We start from the raw sequence: 24,382 nt of genomic DNA on the forward strand, positions 1-24,382 counted from the left end.
CACGCTGTCCGCAGATAGAAGTCGAGGTTAAAACATGCAGTTACTGGAAGACTGCAGTCACAGGGAGGCAAAACATGGCTTTGCTTAGTTCAGTGTTGAGATGAATTACGAAGGTAAAAGGTAAAAAAGGTTGATTCAGAAGTTAATGGACATTAGAAACTCTGCTGCAGAGGAGGCACACTTTAGTTATGAAGAAGTTGTAGAGGTTAACATGATATAGTGAAATAGTAAATAGTATTTTTACTTCGTTTTGCATTAGAAAACTTTTTTAAAAAATTTTTCGGTCCAACCCTGCAGATACCTGATAAACTACAAACCTGTTTTTATGCTTTGTACCTTTCATAGTGTGCAAGGCTTTCTTTGTTTTCCTTCCTGTCATTAAAACATATTGGAGTCATCCTCACGAGCAAAATTGCATGAAAAAGTTTTTAATCAATTAGATTAAAAACTTAATCGATAGAAATGGATCAAATCTGCTTCTGCTTGTTTTTCTCTCTGTAAATCTCATTCCCATAACTTAATTTCCCTCCGTATTTTCCCATGGCTCTCCACTCTCTCCATGTCTGACCGTTACCACAGCCGCTGTGACAAATAAAGATTATGTCTTTAAATTCAGGCTGTGCTGTAGCTGAAAGTTTGAGGGGAGTTTATGTTACAGTGCAGCACAAACGTTTGGACCTGACCTGTATCCTGAGTTCAGTTCATATGTTTATGTATCCTGGCAGAATTTTTTCAGAAAATATGAATGATGCTACAAAAATGTTTTTCATTCATGGTTGGTGGTTTCAGTAAAATCATTTATTATTTTTAAGTGTTGGCATGATACCATCCACATATGCTGACACACACAGGTTTAAATGACTACTAAAGATGATCGTTCTCACCTGTGATCTGTTTGCTTGTAATGAGGTCGGTGAGTTTCTGGGCTCCTGCACGTTTCCAGTGCTGCACTGATGTTGGACTTCTCAAAGGATCTGCTGGAGAACATAGTTGAACTTTATAAAACAGGAAACGGATATGAAAATATAATCAGGGAAATGAGAATGCCGGTCAGCAGAGTTCAAACTGTAATTAAGAAGCTGAAAATGAGTGATGAAGAAAAAGCCACAACCTCATCTGACAAACAGGACTGTTTGAGAGAAAGTGGAGTGGCTGTTAAGCTGCACAATGAGGAGTAAAAATGGGGAAATGATTAATGGGTTACTTAACTGTAGAAAAATAAAAGTACGTAGTGATCTAAAGGAGTTTCATGTTGATAGATTAAATAAAATATCCCAGTTCGCCCGTCATGTTTTCTCTCAACTGCCTCAAAGTACCAAATCTTTGCAGCTATGACCTTTAACCTTTCTCAGCTTCTTCAGCCAAAGCTGGGACTTTGTCAAAAAACTGTTCATGTTTGTCTGCAGCTGTTTGACAGGGAGCTGTGTGTGCGTCAGCTGAGGTACTCGGGTATGATGGAGACCATCCGAATCCGCCGTGCTGGATATCCCATCCGCTACACCTTCGTGGAGTTCGTCGACCGCTACCGGGTGCTCATGCCTGGAGTCAAACCGGCGTACAAACAGGTAGAGTGACTACAGGTGTGTTGATGGGTCTGGTAGACGCACCATATTATTGGGTGTTTTAAATCAACACACCCAGAATAATTTATGTATTCCCAACTCCAGGTACTCCAGCTTCTCTTTTTTTTTTATTGGAAAACGTGGCAAAAAAGTAAAGATCAAAAAATATTCATCAAATATAAATGAAGCAAAGTTTCTCATCACTGTTGACGTCCAGTTTCAAGAAAAAGAAAAGTTTCACTGTGTGATTCTTGCATTTGATGCCTGGAAACTGTCCTCTTTTCACACAGCGCAGCTCATGTTGTTGTTGTTGGACACGGGACGGATCAGGAACGTCTCGTGATCAGGATGGTTTTTACAGATGGTGTCATGGAAGTTCAAAAGAAGATTGGAATCATGAGTGCATTCGATTTTATACCAGAGCTGTTTTTAGGCGGTCCTCACCTGTCGCTTCTTTCAAAACGAATTTTCTTTGTCTTAATGATGTGACTTAATGACTTAACTAATTTACAGTCGAGTCGGTTACATATTCACTGAAATAAATAAAATCACTTAAACTCAAAATAATAAAGAACTAGTAACTCAATACTTTAATCAGCTAAAAAATAGAATCACGTCATCATAGTCGGGCAGTTTTTAAATCAGTTTTTAAAGTCTTTTATTCTTTCTATGCTTCAGTTTAAACATGAACCTAATCTGGTTTGTAGGCGCAGAAACACTAAAACGATTTAAATACTCACTATCTGAAAATTGCAGTTGTCACAATAAAAACCTGACGATGGAGTAACTGCCTGAAAGTTAAAGGAAGTTTAAAAAAAGAAAGAAAGTAAAAGTTAAAAAGAATAATGCGCATCTTTCCATTTTTGTGGCCACACCAATCAGGCAGTTTCAAAAAACACAAAAAGGCTGTAGGAGGAGATCAACAGTTTTATGCTAGAAGCATTTATCTAACCGGGGATCACGTGGCTGCATTCAACTCTGAACTTTTTGTGGTTTAAATAAACAGTTGTTGTCTAACTGTTAAAATCTCTCCAATTGGACCAAAAGCATTTTTGAGATTCAGTGAAAATCTTTGTGCAGAGAATAATCTTATCACAGTATTCATCTGTGTAAAACTGTGGTCTGAGAAAGCTGCGGATCACCTCAGCATTTACTTCAGTTAAAAAATAATAATAACAATTTGTTGAATTGGAATAAAGTGTTGGACTTATCCGAGCTTGGATAAGTAATTTTGTAGCAGCTGTAGCTTCTTCTTAGGGAAGGTGGCCTGCTGTGTAGCCTCTGTGTGACACGGGCCCAGCGGCGTTGTTATGGGAAGTGAGCGAGTGTCTCTCTTTGTTGTGGGTTTGTGTGTGCGAGAGTTTGTCATGAGGGTATTTTCTGGTGCCACACATGTTTTCACTGTGCAGTTTTTCCCACACTCCCACCAGCTGCCTGTTTTTCTTGGAACATGCGTGTTCTGTTTCCTCCACCCCGCCCTGTGACGCTTCACAGGTCATATTTTGTGTGTGTGTGTGTGTCACTTTGAAAACATTTGTATTTTTAATACCTGACTTGTTATTGCAGTTAACGCAGTGGTTTGACCTGCGTTCGTTGTGATTAAGTTGATGATTATTTTGCTCAAACTTGGCAAATTCAGTGAAAGTAATTTTGGGTTTTGTTAGAAAAAGAAATTTTATTTCTCAAGCTTTGGACACATTTGGGATCACAGGGATTACCTGCAAATGTAATCCCTGTGATTTAGAAACAGGCTATAGAATTCTTTGAACACTCAGTTTCAGACAGTTTTTTCTATTCTTTGCTCCATGTGATGTCAGCGAGAGAGGATATGCATTATATGATCATCTTGGACACACAGCTCTGTGAGCACAGAAGCCCCGCCCTCGTCTTTTTCTGAGGACCAGCCTGTCTGGAGAAAGTTTGTTTGAAGGGTTTAAAGAGCTTGTTTCACACTGAGGCTCAGAATGAGATAAATGAGGATTCTTTTGGAAACTGTGAATCATGCAAAGCTACTCTGGTAGAGTCCAGGAATAAAATATATTGGTTGATACCGTCTCTGTTTCCATCAGGAGGACCTGAGAGGAACCTGTGAGAGGATCGCTGAGGCCGTGCTCGGCAGAGACGACGACTGGCAGATGGGAAAAACCAAGATCTTCCTCAAGGTACTCCTGCATGCAGGCGTGTGTCCACACAGGGCAGAAAAGCCTGCAGGGTGTTGTTCAAAGTCTCAGATTTGTAGGTGCCACTTCACACAGCTGCTAACAGCACCAGTGTGAAACTTTTCACAGGGCTCGCTGTATTTCCAAAAAACACTGATGCCCGGGCTAAGCGGCTGGCACAGCACATCGCGTGAACTACTGTTCTCTTATCTTTCCACTGAAATGTTTCCACATTATCCAGAACTTCTTTACATTCTCGTCTCTGACTCGCTCGGCTGTGGTTCATCCCAGCCGTGAATCTGCTCTGGTTGTTTCCAGTCCACACGTCTGCTGATGGGAAACACTGCGTGTTTTAGTTTCCAGCTGTCTATCTGCCTACTTTATACAAACATGTATTGCAGATCAGGTCAGAGGTCACGTCTGTTAGCTGGCCGTCCCCACACAGAGGTTAAAAGAACATATCATCTGGCTCCACAGTGTAGTTTGACGTGGCGAGCACAGCCTGTCAAAGCGTTTTTGTTGTTGTTGTTTATCGTCGCTCTGCAGCACAGCCGTTATCTTCATTTTTATGTTTCTGCCTTTTATTTTCTTTACTTCCTGCATTCAAAGCGCTCATCAAAGATCGCTCCTGGGAATAAAATGTAATTTCGGTGAAGGGGGTGGACCTTCAGCCCTTAAATCATAGTGGATATAATGTGACACTTTCACCTTTAAAGTGTTTTAGATTGATAATTTGGGGGGTGGAGCACTGAGATGTGTTGACTGTGGTGGAGTCGAGGCTCATCTCCCTCAGGCCTCGATGCTCGGCCAGACAGGAAGTACAGCAGGAAGGAGAAAGTTCAGTGGGTGAAAGCAGAGCAGTGCCCACACTTCCCCAACAGGACGTGGTCAGATCAGCCTGCATGCGGGTGGACAGATGACGGGAAGGAGCTTTAGGTGTTTACATTTAGTTGTGTGTCATGTTAGTTGAAAACTGTCAGGTTAAAGCTTGTGTATCCTGCCTGTGTCTTACATTTTATATTTTTAGAAAGCAGATATTTATATTTTGCCACGTTAGCTGGAAGTGACAGCTGCTCTGTTTCATTTAAGTTACTGACTTCCTCCTGGCTTTTCCTCCAGGACCAGTAGGTGACTTTTGTGGTTTTGAGTAAAATGTCTCAAATCATCACTAAAACGTTCTCAAACTGAGTCAGAGCAGAGAAACAGAAGCGTACGGAGTGTGTTTATTATTCTGTCCAGGATCATCACGACATGCTGCTGGAGATCGAGAGAGACAAGGCCATCACAGACAAGGTCATCCTCATCCAGAAGGTGGTTCGGGGTTTCAAGGACAGGTGGGTCGTCAGCGTTTCTCACAGACTGAGATTTTATTTTATTTTATGCAGCTGCCAGTGATTCTTATCCCGGAGTAGAATTCAAACATCACGCTCTCGGACCGTAGCTTGCGGTGTTGTTCTGCACCTGCTTAAAACTGACACTTGCACATATCTCCTGAGTATGACTGTCATCGCTAGCTGCATCGCTTACTGTTCTGTTTTCTTTGAAAGCAGAAAATAAGACGAACAAGTCTCTCTGTGACTCTTTATAACTATTTCTCAGAGGTTTTTTCTCTTTGTATGAACAGTAAAACAAGAGGTCATATAAATAATCGTTTCTGATTATTTTCAATTTCAGATCCAACTTCCTAAAGTTGAAGAAGTCGGCAGTGCTGATCCAGAAGACGTGGAGAGGATATCAGTGCAGGAAGAACTATGGAGCTGTGAGCATCGAGCAGCAGTTTGAACAAAGTGGAAACAAAATAAAATCAAAGCAAAGACTCGCTGAACTTTCCTCCTCTTTACTTTCAGATGCGAGCTGGCTTTTCTCGCCTCCAAGCTCTGGTTCGTTCCAGGAAGTTGTGCGCATCGTATCACGTGGCCCGTCAGCGAATCACAGCCTTCCAGGGTCGCTGTCGCGGCTTCTTGGTGCGTCGAGCATTCAGGCACCGGCTGTGGGCCGTCATCACCATCCAGGCTTACACGAGAGGAATGATCGCTCGACGACTGTACAAGAGGCTGAAGGCAGAGGTACACACACACACACACACACACACACAGAACATTGCACATATACATAAAACTCATTTTACACACAAGTTTTCAGTTTTAGAGATGATGAGATCACGTTCATGTCATCAGTTTACAAAATCTAGAGCTTGATAGATTTGATATCTTTTCATACATTGTGATTTCTGTGCTTCTCTTGATTTCTTTGTTAAATTAATGCTCGGCCTCAAAGTGTCATTACATTGTTCACTGTTGTGTAAAAAAGAGTCATTCAGAAGTTGCACTGCCCTCTGCTGCTGTGCCGAGGATGTTTTGGCAGCTGGCTGCTGCAGTTTTGATTTAGTCGTTAATGGTGGACTCCTTCATTTCTCCTCTCAGTACCGGAGGAGGCTGGAGGCCGAGAAGATGCGTCTGGCTGAAGAAGCCAAACTGAGGAACCAGATGTCTGCAAAGAGAGCGAAAGCTGAGGCTGAACGCAAACACCAGGTGAACAAATGTAACATGTGACAACATTTAAAACATCAGTGAAGCAGAGCAGGGAAGTGGATAATAATAATTCATCATCACACTTGTGCTGAGAAACATACTGGATTGTTCTGTATTTTTGAGATCTAGTGCAATGTTTCTTTCTTCAGGAGCGTCTGGCTCAGCTGGCCAAAGAGGACGCTGAGCGGGAGAAGAAGGAGAAGGAGGAGGCTCGGAGGAAGAAGGAGATGGTCGAGCAGATGGAGAAGGCCCGCACGGAGCCTGTCAATGACTCCGACATGGTGGACAAGATGTTCGGCTTCCTGGGGACCACCAGTTCTTTCCCGGGTCAGGAAGGGCAAGCCCCAGCTGGCTTTGAGGTGACACGACCAAAGTTTTCCTCTTATTAATGAACCGTTTTCTCATAAAGGCCAAAGATAGTTACCCAACGTGTGTAATCAGTAAAACTGTGTCCTGTTGGCAAAGGTGTCTGATCAGGAGGACGGAAAATGACTCCTTAAGCCTCGATCGTTAATAATGCCATCGTCTGTGTGTGTGGCATGTTCACAGGACACATGAAGACTGCTTACTCAAATACGCAGCATGGCAGATTTACAGGGCATTAAAATCAGATATCATGTTGGCAGTTATTTCAAATTATTAGAGATAACCAAGTCCAGTGAAATCGCAGCTTTAGATAAATAAGAATGTGTGAGGTAAATTTTTTCTCTAAAAAGAATGACCTGTTTCCAGTAACAGTGCTGCAGGAGAGCATGTTTCTGAGACGCAGTGATAGATTTGAGGGATTTTTGAAGTTGGAAAATTTGGAGAATTTGAAAAACTTCTGGAAACTTCAGCAGACAAGAATTTACTGTCTTCTTTACAGGATCTGGAGCGGACCCATCACGAGCTGGAGGAGGAGGATCTGGATGAGGCTCTTCCTCTGCCTGAGGACGATGATGAAGAGGATTTATCAGAGTACAAGTTCGCCAAGTTTGCTGCCACCTACTTCCAGGGCACCACCACGCACACCTACGCCCGACGACCTCTCAAACAGCCACTGCTCTTCCACGACGATGAGGGGGACCAGCTGGTAGGTCTGACCTCTGACCCCGCAAAAGTAAAAATGTATTTTGCAAGCGACTGAAGAAGTTTTGAAAAAGGCCACACGAGGCTGTCGCTCTACAGCGAGCTTTGCTCGTCTCTCAGGTTTAAGCCTTAACTTAATTTAGACGTAATGAGTGCAGAAAGGTTCTGACTGTGTGCAGCTGTTACAGTCTGTGCTCCATGATGCTGATGACTGGTGCGACTACTAAGACCTGTCACCAGCCAAGAACGAACCAACAAAGGAACAATTATTTCACCTGATGAACCTTTTGTTTCCTTGTGCCCTGCGTGTCTGCTCAGGCTGCTCTGGCGGTGTGGATCACGGTGCTGAGGTTCATGGGCGATCTCCCGGAGCCAAAGTACCACACGGCCATCAGCGACGGCAGCGAGAAGATCCCAGTCATGACCAAAATCTACGAGACGCTGGGGAAAAAGACGTACAAGCGAGAGCTGCAGGCGCTGCAAGGGGAGGGAGAGGTGAGGAGGAAGAGTGACGGAGTTTAAAGGTTTGAGCGAGTAAACGCTAACATGAGCTAAAAGTGACATTTCCTTTAAAGAAGTTTCAAAATCTAGCTTAGATTAACTGGTGGTTCTGTGATACTGACTATAAAGTATGAGCTATTATTCAGTGTGTTCATGTAACTTATCTGTTTTTAACATTTGTTACTTCATATAGTTTCCAAAGATCAGGAATAACAGGGTGCAGGTCACAGTGACTGTGTAAGGGATCTCTGTGAGCTGATTTCCTTCTCTCACCTCCAGACGCCTCACTCTGACAGCCACAAGAAGAACAGCGTCCGACACAAACTTGTGTCCCTCACCCTGAAGAAGAAATCCAAGATCACCGAGGAGGTAAGAGAGAGGGAGGGTGATATGATGCTGGTCTTGTTTCTGTTAATTAAACATGAGCAGTCTGAGACTGAAAATTGTGCTTCTGGTGCAGAAGGAAATCTGGGTTTGAACTTCATGTTAAAAACATGAAGTCAGATTTTATCTCAAGCGCAGATGAAGATATTTTATCAATTTCAAGTCCATTTTGGGTCAAATCCATATATTTGTGAATAATTCTGCTAACAGACAGACAAATTAAGATAATCATGTAATCTGATGCTTTTCAGGTCACCAAGCGCCTTAACGATGGTGAGTACGGTCTTCATGGCAACAGCATGCTGGAAGATCGTCCCACATCCAACCTGGAGAAACTTCACTTTATCATCGGCAACGGGATCCTGAGGCCAGGACTCAGGTAAACAAACAAACAAAGGGTCATCATGTAGTTTCCCAAACTTACACAAAATTACCTTGGATATAAAAACTGGACATGTGGAGGAAAAAACTTGTATCTAAGCCGCCCTTTGTGTATTTGATAAAATAGACCTTCCCAGATGTCACAGCGCTGTGGCCCACTTTGAAATTTAAAAGTGAAAGTTTAAAATTTTCCAGTTTTCAGTGAAACTTTAATTTGAAGTTTGTTTGTTTTTTAAAAAGCAGATACTTTCAAATTTTCCTTTATCGAGCTGTTGCCTCATAAAAACGTTTACGTCACATATGGGAGATTAACACAATACGACGGTCTACGGACTCAAAGCTGCTCTTAAATTCAAGATGAATCTCTTTGGACATCTAAGCTGTCATCCCGTTGATTTTTCTTTTAGTCATCATTTTGTCATATTTGCCGTATGTTTATTATCATTGTTGTGCATTAATATTCATCTCAATGTATAAAGTGACGTGGTTGTGATTTGGTGCTTCACAAATGAACCTGATGTGAATTGAATTTATACATGAAGATGCCGTTGAATGAGTTAATAAAGCCATGCAGATAAAAATACATTTTAAATGGTAATTTAATGAAACGGCATGATTTCTTTTAAAGAGTAAATAATAGTGCAGAGGCTGGTGAACACGTGTGTGTCTGGCTGTGAATATGAAGCAGCGTTCACCATCAGGACAAAGTCTCGACATCCAGTTTCAGTTAATCTGCATAAAATGTGTCTCATAAAGTTCTGCTGGGTCTCTGTTAATGTCTTTGATATTTCTGAGGTGTAGGTGTGTGTGTGTGTGTGTGTGTGTGTGTGTGTGTGTGTTAGGGATGAGATCTACTGTCAGATCTGTAAGCAGCTGAGTCAGAACCCGTCTAAGAGTTCTCACGCTCGCGGCTGGATCCTCATCTCTTTGTGTGTCGGCTGCTTCGCTCCATCAGACAAATTTGTGAAGGTCAGTACGTCCAACGTTTGTGTTGGCATTTACACATTAGCCATGACGTTACATCTGTGTTTGTTTTGATTGCAGTATCTGAGGAACTTCATCAGCTGCGGGCCTCCAGGCTACGCTCCATACTGTGAAGAACGTCTAAGACGAACTTTTGTGAATGGGACGCGAGCGCAGCCTCCGTCCTGGCTGGAGCTGCAGGTATAAACCATAGACTGTATATAAAAGACAGACGTGGCCATTGTGACTTCACCCACCGTTTACTGGAACTGTTTCTTTTTGTGAAATCAACGTCCAGGCCACCAAATCAAAGAAGCCCATCATGTTGCCGGTGACGTTCATGGATGGCACGACCAAAACGCTGCTGACAGACTCGGCCACCACAGCAAAGGAGCTCTGCAGCGCCCTGTCCGACAAGATCAACCTGCGAGACCGCTTTGGCTTCTCGCTGTACATCGCGTTGTTTGACAAGGTGGGCACGCACACGGCATCATATGAGCTCCAAGGCATGGCACTCCTTTCTAGCACCTGTTAGGCCTCACGCTCTGGAACAGTTTGGATCATCTGGATCTTTCTCAGATCTTGTGGCCACTGCAGGGATGTGAACCTCTCTGTTTGTTGGAGAAAAAACAGTCACCAGTTTGCACCTCTGATCTCGTCCTGCAGGTCTCCTCTTTAGGCAGCGGGAGCGACCATGTGATGGATGCCGTGTCGCAGTGTGAGCAGTACGCCAAAGAGCAGGGAGCTCAGGAGAGGAACGCCCCCTGGCGGCTGTTCTTCAGGAAAGAAATCTTTACGCCGTGGCACGAGCCAACAGAAGACCAGGTCGCCACCAACCTGATCTACCAGCAAACCGTCAGGGGCGTCAAGTTTGGAGAATACCGCTGTGACAGGGTGACTACACGTCCTTTATTTTCAAAGAATAGTGTTTAGCAAGTGCATGGGAAACATTTCTGCTCCAACAGTGGACATTATAACATTTTGTAGTCAGCCTTCTGTGGGCCTTAGAGGAACTGCAAATATTCTGCATTATTAATAAGGGTAAGAAGTCGGTAACGCTCACGTGTTAGGAGCACTGATTACTGTCAGGCTGGCTGAACAGGAGGCAGGACAAACTTTTTTTTATTTATTCTGTCTCTGTGTCTCCAGGATGACCTCGCAGAGCTGGCCTCTCAGCAGTATTACATTGACTACGGTTCAGAGATCCTCCTGGAGCGCCTGCTGAGCCTCATCCCGTCTTACATCCCGGACAGAGAGATCACCACCTCCAGATCGGTGGAGAAGTGGGCTCACTTCATCATGGCTGCTCATAAAAAGGTGATTATCACCAGTAAGAAGGAGAGGTCTTTTTAGCCCGGCTTGTAGATGAACGTGATTCTGTTTGTCTTTTAGGGCCAACCGCAGCTTAAATTGTTGAAACGCTGAAATTTCATATCCAAGCTAAGATGTTCAGCTTGGACATTATCTGTAGCAGTATGATAAATACATTTATTTTATATATTTTTTTATTTTCACATGTAAATGTAATGAACATCTCTGTGCTCAGAGCATCTACACCCAGAAGAGATTTGACCCTCAGAAGGTGAAGGAGGAAGTGGTCGACTTTGCTCGCCACAAGTGGCCTCTGCTGTTCTCTCGTTTCTACGAAGCCTTCAAGTTTTCAGGTGAAACTTTTTTTAAATTACTTTGAACAACTTTGGTGACACTTAGTTAAAGTGTGAAAATACTGAACAGTTTTATTGATTATTGGTAAAATGATTGATTAAGGTTTATTTCAACTATGACTGAAGTTACTCAGTTCAATAAAATTGTATTTATATAGCACCAAGGTGCTTTATATTGTAGGTAGAGATGCTAGAATAATACAGAGAGAACCCCAACAGTCAGACGCCCCCCTATGAGCAAGCACTTGGAGACAGTGGGAAGGAAAAACTCCTTTGTAAACTCTTAAGGAGCTGCTTTTCCATCATCAGTCATTTCCATCCACTGCTTGCTCCTCCTGTCATAAAGCAGTGCAGCTGGCGAGCGCTACAGTGATGCTCAGCAGTTTGTTTTTATCAGAATCCTTATTTTTCGTTACAGTGCTCCATTATAAACAAACATTAACGGAGACAGACAATACACTAACTAAGAATAGCACAATATATGCAGGCATATATATACATAAAAGTCACTTATTAATAAATAAATGAAAAAGAACATGTGCAAGAAGGGTGTAGCTGTTGCAGTAAACAGTGTGTTAAGTGGATGAGTTGTACAGGGAGCCACAGGTAGGAATGATTTCCTGTGTCGTTCAGTGGTGCTTTTCGGTAATCTCAGTCTCTCACTGAGCGCGCTCCTGTGACTGACCAGCATGTCATGGAGTGGGTGGGACAACATCCACCTCTCCAACACCACCTTAAGGGAGTCCAGCTCCATCCCCACAACATTACTGGCCTTACGGATCAGTTTATCGAGTCTGTTGGCATCTGCGACCCTCAGCCTGCTCCCCCAGCATGCAACAGCATAGAGGATCGCACTGGCCACAACAGACTCGTAGAAAATCCTCAGCATTTTCTGGCAGATGTTGAAGGACCTCAGTCGCCTCAAAAAATAGAGACGACTCTGGCCCTTCCTGTAAAGTGCTGTGGTGTTTTTAGCCCAGTCCAGTTTATTGTCAATGTGTACTCCAAGGTATTTATAGTCCTCCACAATGTCAACACTGACCCCCTGGATTGAAACAGGGGTCAAGTGTTTCCTGGTCTTCCTGAAGTCCACGATCAGTTCCTTGGTCTTTGCCACGTTGAGCTGCAGATGATTCTGCTCACACCACGTGACAAAGGAGTCGACCACAGCCCGGTACTCTGTCTCATCATCCCTGCTGATGCATCCAACCACCGCAGAGTCATCAGAAAACTTCTGAAGATGGCAGGTCTCTGTGCAGTGGCTGAAGTCTGTGGTGTAGAGGGTGAAGAGGAAGGGGGAGAGGACAGTCCCCTGTGGTGCCCCTGTGTTGCTGATCACCTTGTCAGACACACACTGTGGGAGACGTACATATTGTGGTCTTCCTGTCAGGTAATCAACAATCCAGGACACCAGAGAAGCATCCACCTGCATCGCTGCTAACTTATCACCCAGGAGGGTCGGCCTGATGGTGTTGAAAGCAATGGAAAAGTCAAAAAACATGACCCTCACAGTGCTCGCCGGCTGGTCCAGATGGGTGTAGACACGATTGAGCAGGTAGATGATGGCGTCCTCTGTTCCGAGACGAGGCTGATAAGCGAACTGAAGGGGATCCAGATGTGGTCTTACTATGGGTCGCAGCTGGTCCAGGATGAGCCTTTCCAGGCTCTTCGTGATGTGGGAGGTCAGTGCCACGGGCCTGTAATCCTGGGGGCCACTGGGACGTGGCGTCTTTGGAATAGGGATGAGGCATGATGTCTTCCACAGCACTGGGACCCTCTGCAGACTCAGACTCAGCATAAACAGTTTATGAAAGACTCCACACAGCTGGGGGACACAGACACGAGGACGCGGGGACTCACTCCGTCTGGTCCAGCAGACTTGCCTGAGTGAAGTCTCCTCATTTGCATCTCAAAAAATGCAAATGAGGAGTGCATTTCTTGCCTCGAGTGCTGCAACACATCAGTTTTTCCACCTTCAGTACTGTGCTTCTTGTCGTTGAAGTAGCTCCCTTTTTAGATAAGCTGACATTCCTGGGCTTGTGTTGTTTTTGGGCACTAGGAAACGTGCCTGCATAGGGTTGCTGTAGCACTGATATCATGATATGACCCTTTAATGTTATGCAAAGTACCAGCGGCATTGCTGTAGCACCTCCAGTCTGCCATCAGTGATTTTCATTCCACTAACTTTGATACAATGTGACACGAAAATAAAGACGGATATTGTTTAAAGCAAAATTATTCAGAATTGTTATTTATATTTTAACCTCTTGGTTCTGTAAGTTCTTTTCTTTTTTAAATTTATTTTGATCTTTACTTCTCAGGTCCCAGTCTGCCTAAAAACGACCTCATCGTCGCCGTCAACTGGACGGGAGTTTATTTTGTAGATGAGCAGGAACAGGTCCTCTTAGAGCTCTCCTTCCCAGAAATCACTGCAGTTTCCAGCAGCAGGTGAGTCTACCTGTAGTCACCTGACCAATGACATGATTCTCTGATCGGAGGGCCGTGAGTGAGGAATGAGGGGTTAAGAGTTTCAGCGTATAAAGTGGAGCCTAAACTTAAATGTAAATTTCATCATCATCCTGGACAGCGAAGCTGGTCAGTGCATATTTTGTTCTTTCAGGGGAGGAAAGCTGCAGGGTCAGAGTTTCACTTTAGCGACCATCAAAGGAGACGAGTACACCTTCACCTCCAACAACGCAGAGGACATACGGGACCTGGTGGTGACCTTCCTGGAGGGTCTGAGGAAGAGGTCAAAGTTTGTGGTCGCTCTGCAGGACAACCCCAACCCCAGTGAGTCCTGAGCAGAGAGGCACGCTCAGCTTGGAATGAAATAAATCCAGTGTGGAAAAGATTTACAAAGTGCCGTTTTCTTCCTCAGCTGGAGAGGAGTCGACGTTCTTGAGCTTCCAGAAAGGAGACCTGATCCTGTTGGACCAGGAGACCGGCGAGCAGGTCCTCAACTCTGGCTGGGCACACGGTGTTAACGAACGAACCAATCAGAAGGGAGACTTCCCGGTGGACTGCGTCTACGTCCTGCCCACCATGACCCGACCTCAGCAGGACATAGTGGTGAGGAGGAAAACATACCTAAAACGTCTGAGAATACAAAAAAATGTGATTACTGGGCACTTTCAGTCATTTCAGAGCCACCTTAGTGACTCCTCCAACCACCTAATGAGCATCAAACTGCCTCAAAAATGGGCTTTCAGCATTTAAAGGAGACTATAGCCAAACATCAGGATAAGCAAAAAACAAAAAGAGGACTGCTGAGATTGTACGCACAACAGCAAAAAGCACAATAACCACAAAATTATGTTTTTATTACATCTTAAGATTACAAAATGTTCCCATTTCCTGTTTAACAGTTTAGAGATCATACACTGTATATGAAAGATGGCCCACTGTGATGTCACAGATGCTGCTGTGTTAGGTTGTCTTTTGTGCTTACACAAAACATGATGCAGTCTGATGTGATCCGAACTATCAGGCGCTGGTCACCATGACGCCCGAGCAGCGTCAGGAGTCGGTTCGTGTTTCGCAGGTCGTCATGGTGGAAACTGATGACAGAACGAAACCCTACACGCTGGAGGAGTTCTCCTACGACTACTTCAGGTACACAGACCAAAAAACATGATAGATAGATATTCTTGCTTCAAAAACAAATATCTATTGTTCTGATGATCCTCTGCCTTCATTCCTGAGTCCTGCGATCTCTGTGTAACCTGCTCCTGTCAGGCCTCCTCCCAAACACACCCTGAGCCGGGTGATGGTCACGAAGAATCGCGGGAAAGACAAGCTGTGGAGCTGCACCCGAGAGCCGCTGAAACAGCCGCTGCTGAAGAAGGTCGTCAGCCACGAGGAGCTGGCTCAGGACGCCTGCATGTCTTTTATAGATATCCTTTAAACTGCCGACTGGTGGATCACCAAGCAGACTCTGAGCTTATGTTGTGTTCAGACTAAGCCCACAGACATGTTTTCACAACATTCACAAGCATTCATCGTTAACAGTAACGGCGTTCATCTCTCTCAGAGTTTAGGGCCATTCTAATTAGATGATCTTCTGCGTTTCTATCATGGTTTGAGTTTTGTCTCTGTTATTACATCGTTTGTATTTTACACTGTAAGGGAAAGACTATCAGATGCAGGTTAGAAACACCTCTTAGAAGCAGGTCAGGGTACTCTGCTAGAACCTACTGCCACTTCTGATACCTTTACACATTTACCTGGGGGTTTACTTTGAAGTTTGATCAAAAATAACTTTCATTTCAGCGGCCACCTGTCCATAAAAACTGCATGTAAAGAATCACCAGTCAAATCTGGTAAATGGTAAAAACTTAAAAAGCCTTTTTTGCTCCCTGGTAGTTAAACGTCTGCCACAGTCTCAGCTCTTGTAATCTCTCTGCTTTTATAATCTGCTTTTATATTGTACATGTGTCAGGGTTATTCCTTGACCTAGAGCCTACCTATCATGAAGTACATGGGCGACTACCCGTCCAAACGAACTCGCTCGGTGAACGAGCTGACGGACCAGATCTTTGAAGGGGCGCTGAAGGCCGAACCACTGAAGGATGAGATCTACTGTCAGATCATCAAACAGCTCACAGACAATCACGTCAAGTGTGTAAATTCACCTCAGTCACACTTTCATTTACAGATTTTTAAGGATAAAATGATGAGGTGCACGTGGATGAAACTCAGATTTTTGTTGGTTTTTTGGGGGGATGTGAAATAGACAATGATGCTGTTTTGTGCCGGCCTGTCAACCTGTGGTGGAGTCGGCCTCTAGTGGCCATTAGAGAAACTGTATTTCCCCCCACTGATTTAATTAAAAAAACTAGGGCTGGGTATCATCACTGATTTCTAGAATCAATGCGTTCCACCATTCGATTCTATTCGATTCAGAGAAATTTATCCTCAGACAGTCAGAAATATTATAATTCTGATCACGCATCAGTACATGTCCATATTTTTTTTGTCTATTAAAAAGAAAGCTGAAACTTGCGAGACTTTATCAAAGGTGTGAGCATCACAGCAGATGCCTTTGTGTCAAAATAGCTGAGGATAAAACACAGAAAAACATGAAGGTGATTTTCCTGGCCTGGGATTTATAAAAATATTCTGCAGTAGATCAAAAACGAAAGAAAACCATTAATCAACACATGAACATTGGCTGATGCTGCTGAAGTGAAGCAGAGCAAAGTTACAGAGGTTTGATTAGAGACACAGCTGAGCGTTTTGCAATTTTGCATAATTTTAAAAAGTTTAAATTTGTTCAGAATTGAACGGCAGAAATGAGGCTTTCTTTTCGGAAGTAAAAGGGAAAAAAGCAGCGGCCGACAGCGCTGTAAACAACGGTAGATGTGTGCGTAATAAGCAAGCGAATAATGCAGAAAACAGATTTTTAGACGGGAAACTGTTCTTGAAGTACAGAGAGGGAGAGAGAGCTCTGCATGAAGTGTGATTTTTATCGTGGTGGAAGCAAAACAGCAAAAGTCAGAGTGAATTCATGACGATGTTTATGTGAAGCGAAGTTTGGATCTTCTTTTGCTGCTGGTTCGGTCAATATTGTTTGGAGAGAGATAAAGTCAGTGCGCCCCAGGGTGGCTGTGGCTACAATGTAGCTGCCATCACCAGTGTGTGAATGTGTGTGTGAATGGGTGGATGACTGGATGTGTAAAGCGCTTTGGGGTCTTTAGGGACTAGTAAAGCGCTATATAAATACAGGCCATTTACCATAAAACCTGCAGCTTCAGAATCGAGTGCAAAAAGGACGTAAACACAAAGCGTGGACCCACCAATGGATCAGAATCAGTGAGCTGTCAGCTTTTAGCCCCGACCGTGTCCGTGCCGTCGGGTGAGAAAGCCGACAGCTCACTGATTCTGATCCGTCGGCGGGTCCGCGCTTTGTGTTTACGTCTTTGTGCAGAATCCGTGTTCCTGCTCTCGTTTACTGTTTTAGCTGTTCGGTGGTTGTTGAAATTTTGAGGTTTAACCTGAGGGCAAAATTAATTTATATTTAAAAATTGATTCAGGATTTGAATGAATCGATATCACGTTATCCAAGCTAGAATCGATTTTAATCGCTAAATCGATAATCAAAACCCACCCCTATAAAAACCCCAGAGATGCTGCTTTGTCCATGAAATGAAGCAAAAGTGCTTTTATGCAAAATAAATTGAGTAGAAGAAGTTAAAACTAAATGTTCACATTACTTGTTGCATTCAGTGGACAGTCATCATTCAGTCTGTGGCTGCAGGCAGATTAAATTTTTCTGTGCAGAAGCTGAAGGTGAGTGTTGTGTTGCTGCAGGTACAGTGAGGAGAAAGGCTGGGAGCTGCTGTGGTTGTGCACTGGGTTGTTTCCTCCCAGTAACGTGCTGTTGCCGCACATCCAGCGCTACCTCCAGTCCAAGAAGCACCACCCGCTGTCTGGAGACTGCATGCAGAGGGTGCACAAAGCGCTACGGTAACACCTCAGACTTTCAGCCTGAAACAATCATCGTATTTGGTGTTGACATATTTTTTTTCCAACCAGTTTTGCTGCTTTTTGTCATCATTAACAGAAATGGATCCAGGAAGTACCCTCCTCATTTGGTGGAAGTGGAGGCCATCCAACATAAAACGACCCAAATCTTCCATAAAGTCTACTTCCCCGACGACACAGACGAGGTCGGACACACAAGCCTGCAAGTGTAAACTTTCTCTGTAAATAAACGTGTTTGAAAAATGAGTCTTCGTGTTGGTCTCACACCTGCAGGCCTTCGAGGTGGAGTCGAGCACCAAGGCGAAGGATTTCTGTCAGAACATTTCCACCAGACTGCTGCTCAAATCTCCCGAAGGCTTCAGCCTCTTCGTCAAGATCTCGGACAAGGTCAGAGGTCAACGATGGTTTCTCAGAACCTCAGAGTATTACAGCTTTACTGGTTTCAGGAGGTTTTCCTCAAACCAGTACACAACTCTAAAGAAATACTGGGATTATTAGATGTCTGTACTAGTCATCACTATTGTTCCTTTACAGTTTGTTCCACCTTAACCACAAAACACGTCCTCAACAGAAGGAACTTGCAGTTTTTACACGAAAATGTAAAGTTTCTAAATACAAATACATTTAAATGTCTTAAGGACACAGTTATGATTCTGTGTGCAGCTTACAAACCATTTCTGTAAGTTTCTAAAATTACCGCTATATGGTCGAGTAGATGTCACTTTTATATTGCAATTGAATTAATTTTTTTAAATTCTTTTGATTGTTAACAGTTTAAACATTGCCTCTTAAAATTGATGAATTATTGCTTTTGAGTCTTGCATTTAACACTTCAATGATTACAGCTGCTCTCTATAACAACACAAATCTTTCATTCACAAAGTTTAATTTCTTGATTAACTTCACGCTGATGTTTCTGTGTGTGCCCTCTGCAGGTGATCAGTGTACCTGAGGGAGATTTCTTCTTTGACTTCGTCAGACATTTAACGGACTGGATCAAGAAATCTCGGCCGGCTAAAGACGGTCGGTACCGTGTTTAAAATATCTTTGGGTTGAGTTCAGGACTTTTAAAAGCAAAACTGTGAAATATTAATGAGAAGTTAATATTTAATAAAACAAACTGCAGATTTCATGCTGATCAAACAGTTTCACAAAACTTCTCGGTGTAACCTTCATGACAGATCTCTGATTAGAGCGCACATGATAAACAGTGTTTTTCACCACATACACCGTGTGTGTGTGTGTGTGTGTGTGTGTGTGTGTGTGTGTTACAGACTTGTGTTCAGAGGAAATAAGACAAGTTGATTACATTCAAAGCAAAAACAGATGGAGAGGAGTAGGCATTCCTGCTGTGTAATATACAGATGTATGCATGTAGCCACCGTGGGGTCAGTTGTTGGTCAGTGAAGCTGAGCGTTTGTTGCCATCATGGCTCTTTGAAGGTACTGGTTTGTTATCCTCTCCACTCTAATGGGAGTGATTTATAAACTGAACATCACGTGGTATTCATTAAGAATACAGCAGCGAGTAAGATCAGCCAACACGTTTCAAAAGGTGCAGCTTTTACTTTGAAGGCCAACAGTCTGTTTCTGGCTTGTGTTAACGACCAGCGGCTGCCGGTGGCCAAGCTGACCGGGGGCCTTCTTATCGAGCATCATTATCATCCTGATCACCACACGCCCAGAATGGTGGACAAGTTCACGTCGTGCAGTGTTTTCAAAACTTAAACAGAGATGGAAGAAAAAATGACAAGATAGAGAAGTTTAAACTTAATTTCTTGGACTCGGGTGAGTTCTGAAAATGTTTCTTCGTCATTGGCTGTTCGGTGAATATTTGTTGGCTGAGAAACAGTAAAAACACTCCAGCTGAACTCCTGTGTGTTTGTGCTGAATACACCGTTAGTTTGTTGGGGTTTGCTTAACTGCAAAGTTACATGGAATCACAGTTCATGCTGACCTTCGACCTTCCATCTCGTCGTACAGGAATCGTTCCCTCTCTGACCTATCAGGTGTTCTTCATGAAGAAGCTGTGGACTAACACGGTTCCAGGGAAGGACTCCTTCGCTGACTCCATCTTCCACTACTACCAGGTCAGTTTTACCAGAGACGCACTGAGAACGACTCGGCCTGCATGTTTCAGGACTTATATCTGACCCCAGACTTCCTGATCCACGTGCCAGTCATTACTGTCAGTCCGACTGGAAACGCAGATCAGTTAAACACAGTTTCCTGTGTAAGACGATAGCTATGCACGTGCTTTCCACGTTAAGATTCTGTTTTAGTGGGGCACATATCATGTAATCACATTATTTCCTATCTGTCTGAGACAACAGCATCTACTTACTACTGGACAATCCCTTGGATCTTATTCTGAAAGTTCAGCTGCAGGCCGTCAGGTCGGGCTCGTGTTTCTTAGCTGCAGAACCCCAGAACCTGCAGCAGGTGGAGAACTAGAGCTGCTATGCAGAGCTCACCAATGCTGGTTAGAGGAGCTAAAAGTACTAACAGCACAGCAAGACTGAGGAGTCGTGTTAAATAATTACACACAAAGATTATATTTGCCATAAATGAGCAGCCCCCTGTTCACAGAAGAACTCACTGGAGAGGAAGCTGATTATTCCTGTTACATGTGCCACACAGTACATATCAGTATATATTAGTCAATTTATTTTGAAAAAGCATGGGCACATCTGTACACCTCCATGATTGTTCAAAATGACAGCGTCTCGTCCAGTGTTGGAAACGTTCATTTTAAAGATGGTCTTTGTGTGCGGTTTCATTTTGTCACCAACAGTTTAACGAAGCGTCTCTTTGTTCTCTCACCATCTCTGCACTGATTTAGGAGCTGCCTAAATACTTGCGTGGCTACCACAAATGTTCACGAGAGGAGGTTTTCCAGCTCGCAGCGCTTATCTATCGCGTCAAGTTCGAAGATGACAAATCCCATTTTCCCACAATTCCCAAGATGCTTCGGGAGCTGGTTCCCCAGGACCTCATCCGCCAGATGTCACCAGATGACTGGAAGAGGGTAAAACTCCCCCAACAAAACAAAAAACAAGCTTTTTAAAAATTACTTAAAGTTACTGAAGTCAGATGTTTGTACAGACTGATCAGTGTTTCTGCTGAGATCATCTAAAGTTTGACAAATCAGCTGCTTTGAGAAAAGAACAGCTGTTGTTTCTGTGCTGAAGTCTGTGCTGCTGCTGTTTAGTAAGAGAGTGTGTGTGTGTGTGTGTGTGTGTGTGTGTGTGTACGCACGCAGTCTGTTGTTGCATACTTCAACAAGCAGGCCGGGAAATCAAGGGAAGAGGCCAAACTGATGTTTCTGAAGGTCATCTACAAATGGCCGACCTTTGGCTCCGCCTTCTTTGAGGTTAAGGTAAACGCGCCTGAGCTTGTCACCTCCACAGTGTAACCTGAGTGTTTGGCTGATGCCAGGAAGGACGAATGTCTAACATCACCAAAAAGTGTTCACATTAAATTAAATGTGTTTTTGTTTTGAGGCAAATGTGTAAAAAAACAAAGTTTGTTCAAGCAATCAGCGACCTCGTGCTGTTTCCGGGGCAACTGTGGCTGAAATCTCCGAATGTTCTCATTTCAATAGAAACCGACTTTATCCTGCAAGATCTCCAGTATTTTTCACAGCCACAGTCTAAAAAAATGATCAGAGGAAAAGACCGACAAAGTCTTTGTCAAACGTCTCTGGACTTCTCGAACTCCCACCTCAAAGTAAAAAATAACGAAATTGGAATAAACGCAGACAGGTGAAGCATGCAGACTTTACTGTAGGCTGATTCACAGAAAAATAAGGCAATAAATAATCATTCTGCCATTTTCCTTCAGGCTGCTTCAGTAGTTGTGGATGATCTACATCAAATTGACTACAGATTGTGTTAGTGGCTCAGTTAGATTTACTTGTTTCAGTTAGTTTTTATTAGTTTTCAGTCTTAGTTTTCTCTCAGTTAAAGTAATGGGTACTGTTTGTTAAGGGCAAAGTTCAGAGCAGGTATGACACAGGCTGTAGTTATGCAGACAAATGTTCCAACGCCTCCTAATGCTGGCTACAAACTGAGATGTGTGTTTATTTTAGTTATCAATAATAACTTTCACGTTAATGAGAGGTCAGTTTGATTGTGCAGGGCGCCATAACAGACAGAAAACCAACACGTCCAGTGTGAGCGCCGAGCACTCTGCCAGCTGTTTACAGCTGTGAACATGAAGGAGCAAAAGCGGGATGATGATGGATGGAAGAATCAGTGCTGTGTAGTCTGCGCCCGCCATCTGAAACACCTGATTACACAAACAGAGTCCACATTTATGCTACAAACTACAGAGAAACGCGACAGTTTTACATGTAAGGTTAGAGATGATTAGTGAATATTTACCCATCCTAACATGTGGCTTCTGTCTTTTAGCAAACCACAGAGCCCAACTACCCGGAGATCCTGCTGATCGCCATCAACAAGCATGGAGTCAGTCTCATTGACCCCAAGTCAAAGGTTCGTTAATAATCATAACTCCCGGCATACGTATCGGTTATGTTTTAGCCGCTGCGCTCGTTAACCTGTTAAGCCGGTGCAGTAGCTTTGATGACCTCTGTGTCTGCAGGACATCCTGACCACTCACCCCTTCACCAAGATCTCCAACTGGAGCAGCGGGAACACCTATTTCCACATCACCATCGGCAACCTGGTCAGAGGAAGCAAACTGCTGTGTGAGACCTCACTGGTGGGTGCCAGCAATGAAAACTTAAACACACACACACTTACTTTTGTTCTATGTTTGATTTACTAAGAGTTCAGGTGCTTGAGCTGGGAGTCAGAGGTTTAGAAGGTGGAGCATTGCTGCGTTACGAGTATTCACAGTGAAAGTCCTGTGGGTATTTTATTCATACAACACTTTTTAACCCTGTCATGCATGAATGATGGCAACCTCAATCAGGATTTTTTTCTTAGTTATTTTTATTCATCTTTAGGCATAAAAAGATAAATAAAACTACTTAAGAAAAAAGTCCTGATTGAGGTTGCCATCATTCATGCATGACAGGGTTAAATAACAATTACAATGAAACGCGTCACACATCTGTAGTAACATTAAATGACCAGTGTGTGTGCCATACATTTTCACACCTGAGCCTAAACTCTCGCGGCCCAGTACTAAAACGACTCACGGACCGGTACCGGCCCGGGGATTGGGGACCGCTGCATGAAAGGCTTAAGCAGGATTCGATTGTTGTCGCAGCTCTAAAAGTGTCGGTGGTGAGTGGAGCATTTTACAGTCCCAAAATCTTTTCTTTTTGAATAAACTTAAAAGAAAATTTTAAATTAGGAAAGTCTCACGAATTCTAAAAAAAGACTTAGAAATAAGCGATAAACACAAACCTGAGTCTATCATGATTATTGAAACATTAGTTTATCTTATTTTTTTTATTGTTTGATATTTGTTTCCAGTAGAAAGTGTGTGTTTGTTTATTGTAGCTTTATGGTCAAAGGAGCTTGTAAAGAAAAGCGTCTGGACTTCTTTAAGTTACTTGAAGACGTTTCACCTCTCATCCGAGAAGCTCCTTCAGTTCTAAGGTCAAATGGTGGAGAGTCCCAGATTTAAACCTAGTGGGAGTTTCCCCCCACAGAGGGACAAAAGGACCCCCTGATGATCCTCTAATCGCCTGAGCCAAGGTGTGAAACTGGGTGTGGGTCCCAATCAGCCAGAGTTTCGGGTGTGTTCATTGTGAAACCTGGCCCCACCTTATCATGCGAATTCCTGAGATCAGATGGCCCAGGATGTGAGTGGGCGTTAAGGCGTCTGGGGAGGGATCTCAAAACTGGATTATAGATGGCAGAGAGTTGGTGTCGTAAACCACCGCCTCTGTTCAAAGATGGTCGCTCACAGTGGACATAGATGGCTTCTTTCACTCCTCTTTCAAACCATCTGTCCTCTCTGTCCAAAATGTGAACATTGGCATCCTCGAAAGAGTGTCCTTTATCCTTAAGATGCAGATGGACTGCTGAGTCTTGTCCTGTGGAGGTGGCTCTTCTGTGTTGTGCCATGCGCTTGTGAAGTGGCTGTTTGGTCTCTCCAATGTAGAGGTCTGGGCATTCCTCGCTGCACTGTACAGCTGCTGAAAGAGAAGTGTGAGCGACCGTCTTTGAACAGAGGCGGTGGTTTACGACACCAACTCTCTGCCATCTATAATCCAGTTTTGAGTTCCCTCCCCAGACGCCTTAACGCCCACTCACATCCTGGGCCATCTGACCTCAGGAATTCGCATGATAAGGTGGGGCCAGGTTTCACAATGAGCTCACCCAAAACTCTGGCTGATTGGGACCCACACCCAGTTTCACACCTTGGCTCAGGCGATTAGAGGATCATCAGGGGGTCCTTTTGTCCCTCTGTGGGGGGAAACTCCCACTGGGTTTAAATGTGGGACTCTCCACCATTTGACCTTAGAACTGAAGAAGTTTCTCGGATGAGAGGTGAAACGTCTTCAAGCAACTTAAAGAAGTCCAGACGCTTTTCTTTGCAAGCTCCTTTGACTACGATGACCTGGATGACTGAGAACCTTCACAGACATTGTAGCTTTGTTTTATAGTATAGTTAAACTTGATTGTATCAGTTTATTTATTCTTTCCACTTAAATGAAACCAAAAAAAAGGGAATTATGTAAAACTATAATAAAAAATGTGATTG

The 24,382-nt window shown here is 43.6% G+C and overlaps 1 protein-coding gene across 3 annotated transcripts in view; it reads left to right on the forward strand.

Moving 5' to 3' along the window:
• The window catches only part of LOC309687767 (unconventional myosin-VIIa-like), a 52,635-nt gene that overhangs the window by 23,968 nt on the left and 4,285 nt on the right, over positions 1–24,382 (forward strand). For all 3 annotated transcript variants that reach the window (XM_082502939.1, XM_082502940.1, XM_082502941.1), the window contains 32 exons: positions 1,407–1,565; positions 3,632–3,724; positions 4,961–5,055; positions 5,396–5,480; positions 5,569–5,787; positions 6,145–6,252; positions 6,402–6,611; positions 7,118–7,324; positions 7,639–7,815; positions 8,101–8,190; positions 8,457–8,584; positions 9,429–9,555; positions 9,631–9,750; positions 9,848–10,021; positions 10,216–10,443; positions 10,699–10,866; positions 11,096–11,213; positions 13,535–13,661; positions 13,834–14,003; positions 14,092–14,282; positions 14,701–14,825; positions 14,949–15,106; positions 15,677–15,830; positions 17,523–17,678; positions 17,776–17,881; positions 17,970–18,083; positions 18,632–18,719; positions 19,679–19,785; positions 20,538–20,723; positions 20,958–21,074; positions 22,111–22,194; positions 22,304–22,423. In XM_082502939.1, the coding sequence (XP_082359065.1) occupies positions 1,407–1,565; positions 3,632–3,724; positions 4,961–5,055; positions 5,396–5,480; positions 5,569–5,787; positions 6,145–6,252; positions 6,402–6,611; positions 7,118–7,324; positions 7,639–7,815; positions 8,101–8,190; positions 8,457–8,584; positions 9,429–9,555; positions 9,631–9,750; positions 9,848–10,021; positions 10,216–10,443; positions 10,699–10,866; positions 11,096–11,213; positions 13,535–13,661; positions 13,834–14,003; positions 14,092–14,282; positions 14,701–14,825; positions 14,949–15,106; positions 15,677–15,830; positions 17,523–17,678; positions 17,776–17,881; positions 17,970–18,083; positions 18,632–18,719; positions 19,679–19,785; positions 20,538–20,723; positions 20,958–21,074; positions 22,111–22,194; positions 22,304–22,423 (4,509 nt within the window). The remainder of the gene's footprint in view (positions 1–1,406; positions 1,566–3,631; positions 3,725–4,960; positions 5,056–5,395; positions 5,481–5,568; positions 5,788–6,144; positions 6,253–6,401; positions 6,612–7,117; positions 7,325–7,638; positions 7,816–8,100; positions 8,191–8,456; positions 8,585–9,428; positions 9,556–9,630; positions 9,751–9,847; positions 10,022–10,215; positions 10,444–10,698; positions 10,867–11,095; positions 11,214–13,534; positions 13,662–13,833; positions 14,004–14,091; positions 14,283–14,700; positions 14,826–14,948; positions 15,107–15,676; positions 15,831–17,522; positions 17,679–17,775; positions 17,882–17,969; positions 18,084–18,631; positions 18,720–19,678; positions 19,786–20,537; positions 20,724–20,957; positions 21,075–22,110; positions 22,195–22,303; positions 22,424–24,382) is intronic.

Source organism: Aulonocara stuartgranti (assembly GCF_965226115.1).
Source record: "Aulonocara stuartgranti genome assembly, chromosome: 14".
Taxonomy (NCBI): domain Eukaryota; kingdom Metazoa; phylum Chordata; class Actinopteri; order Cichliformes; family Cichlidae; genus Aulonocara; species Aulonocara stuartgranti.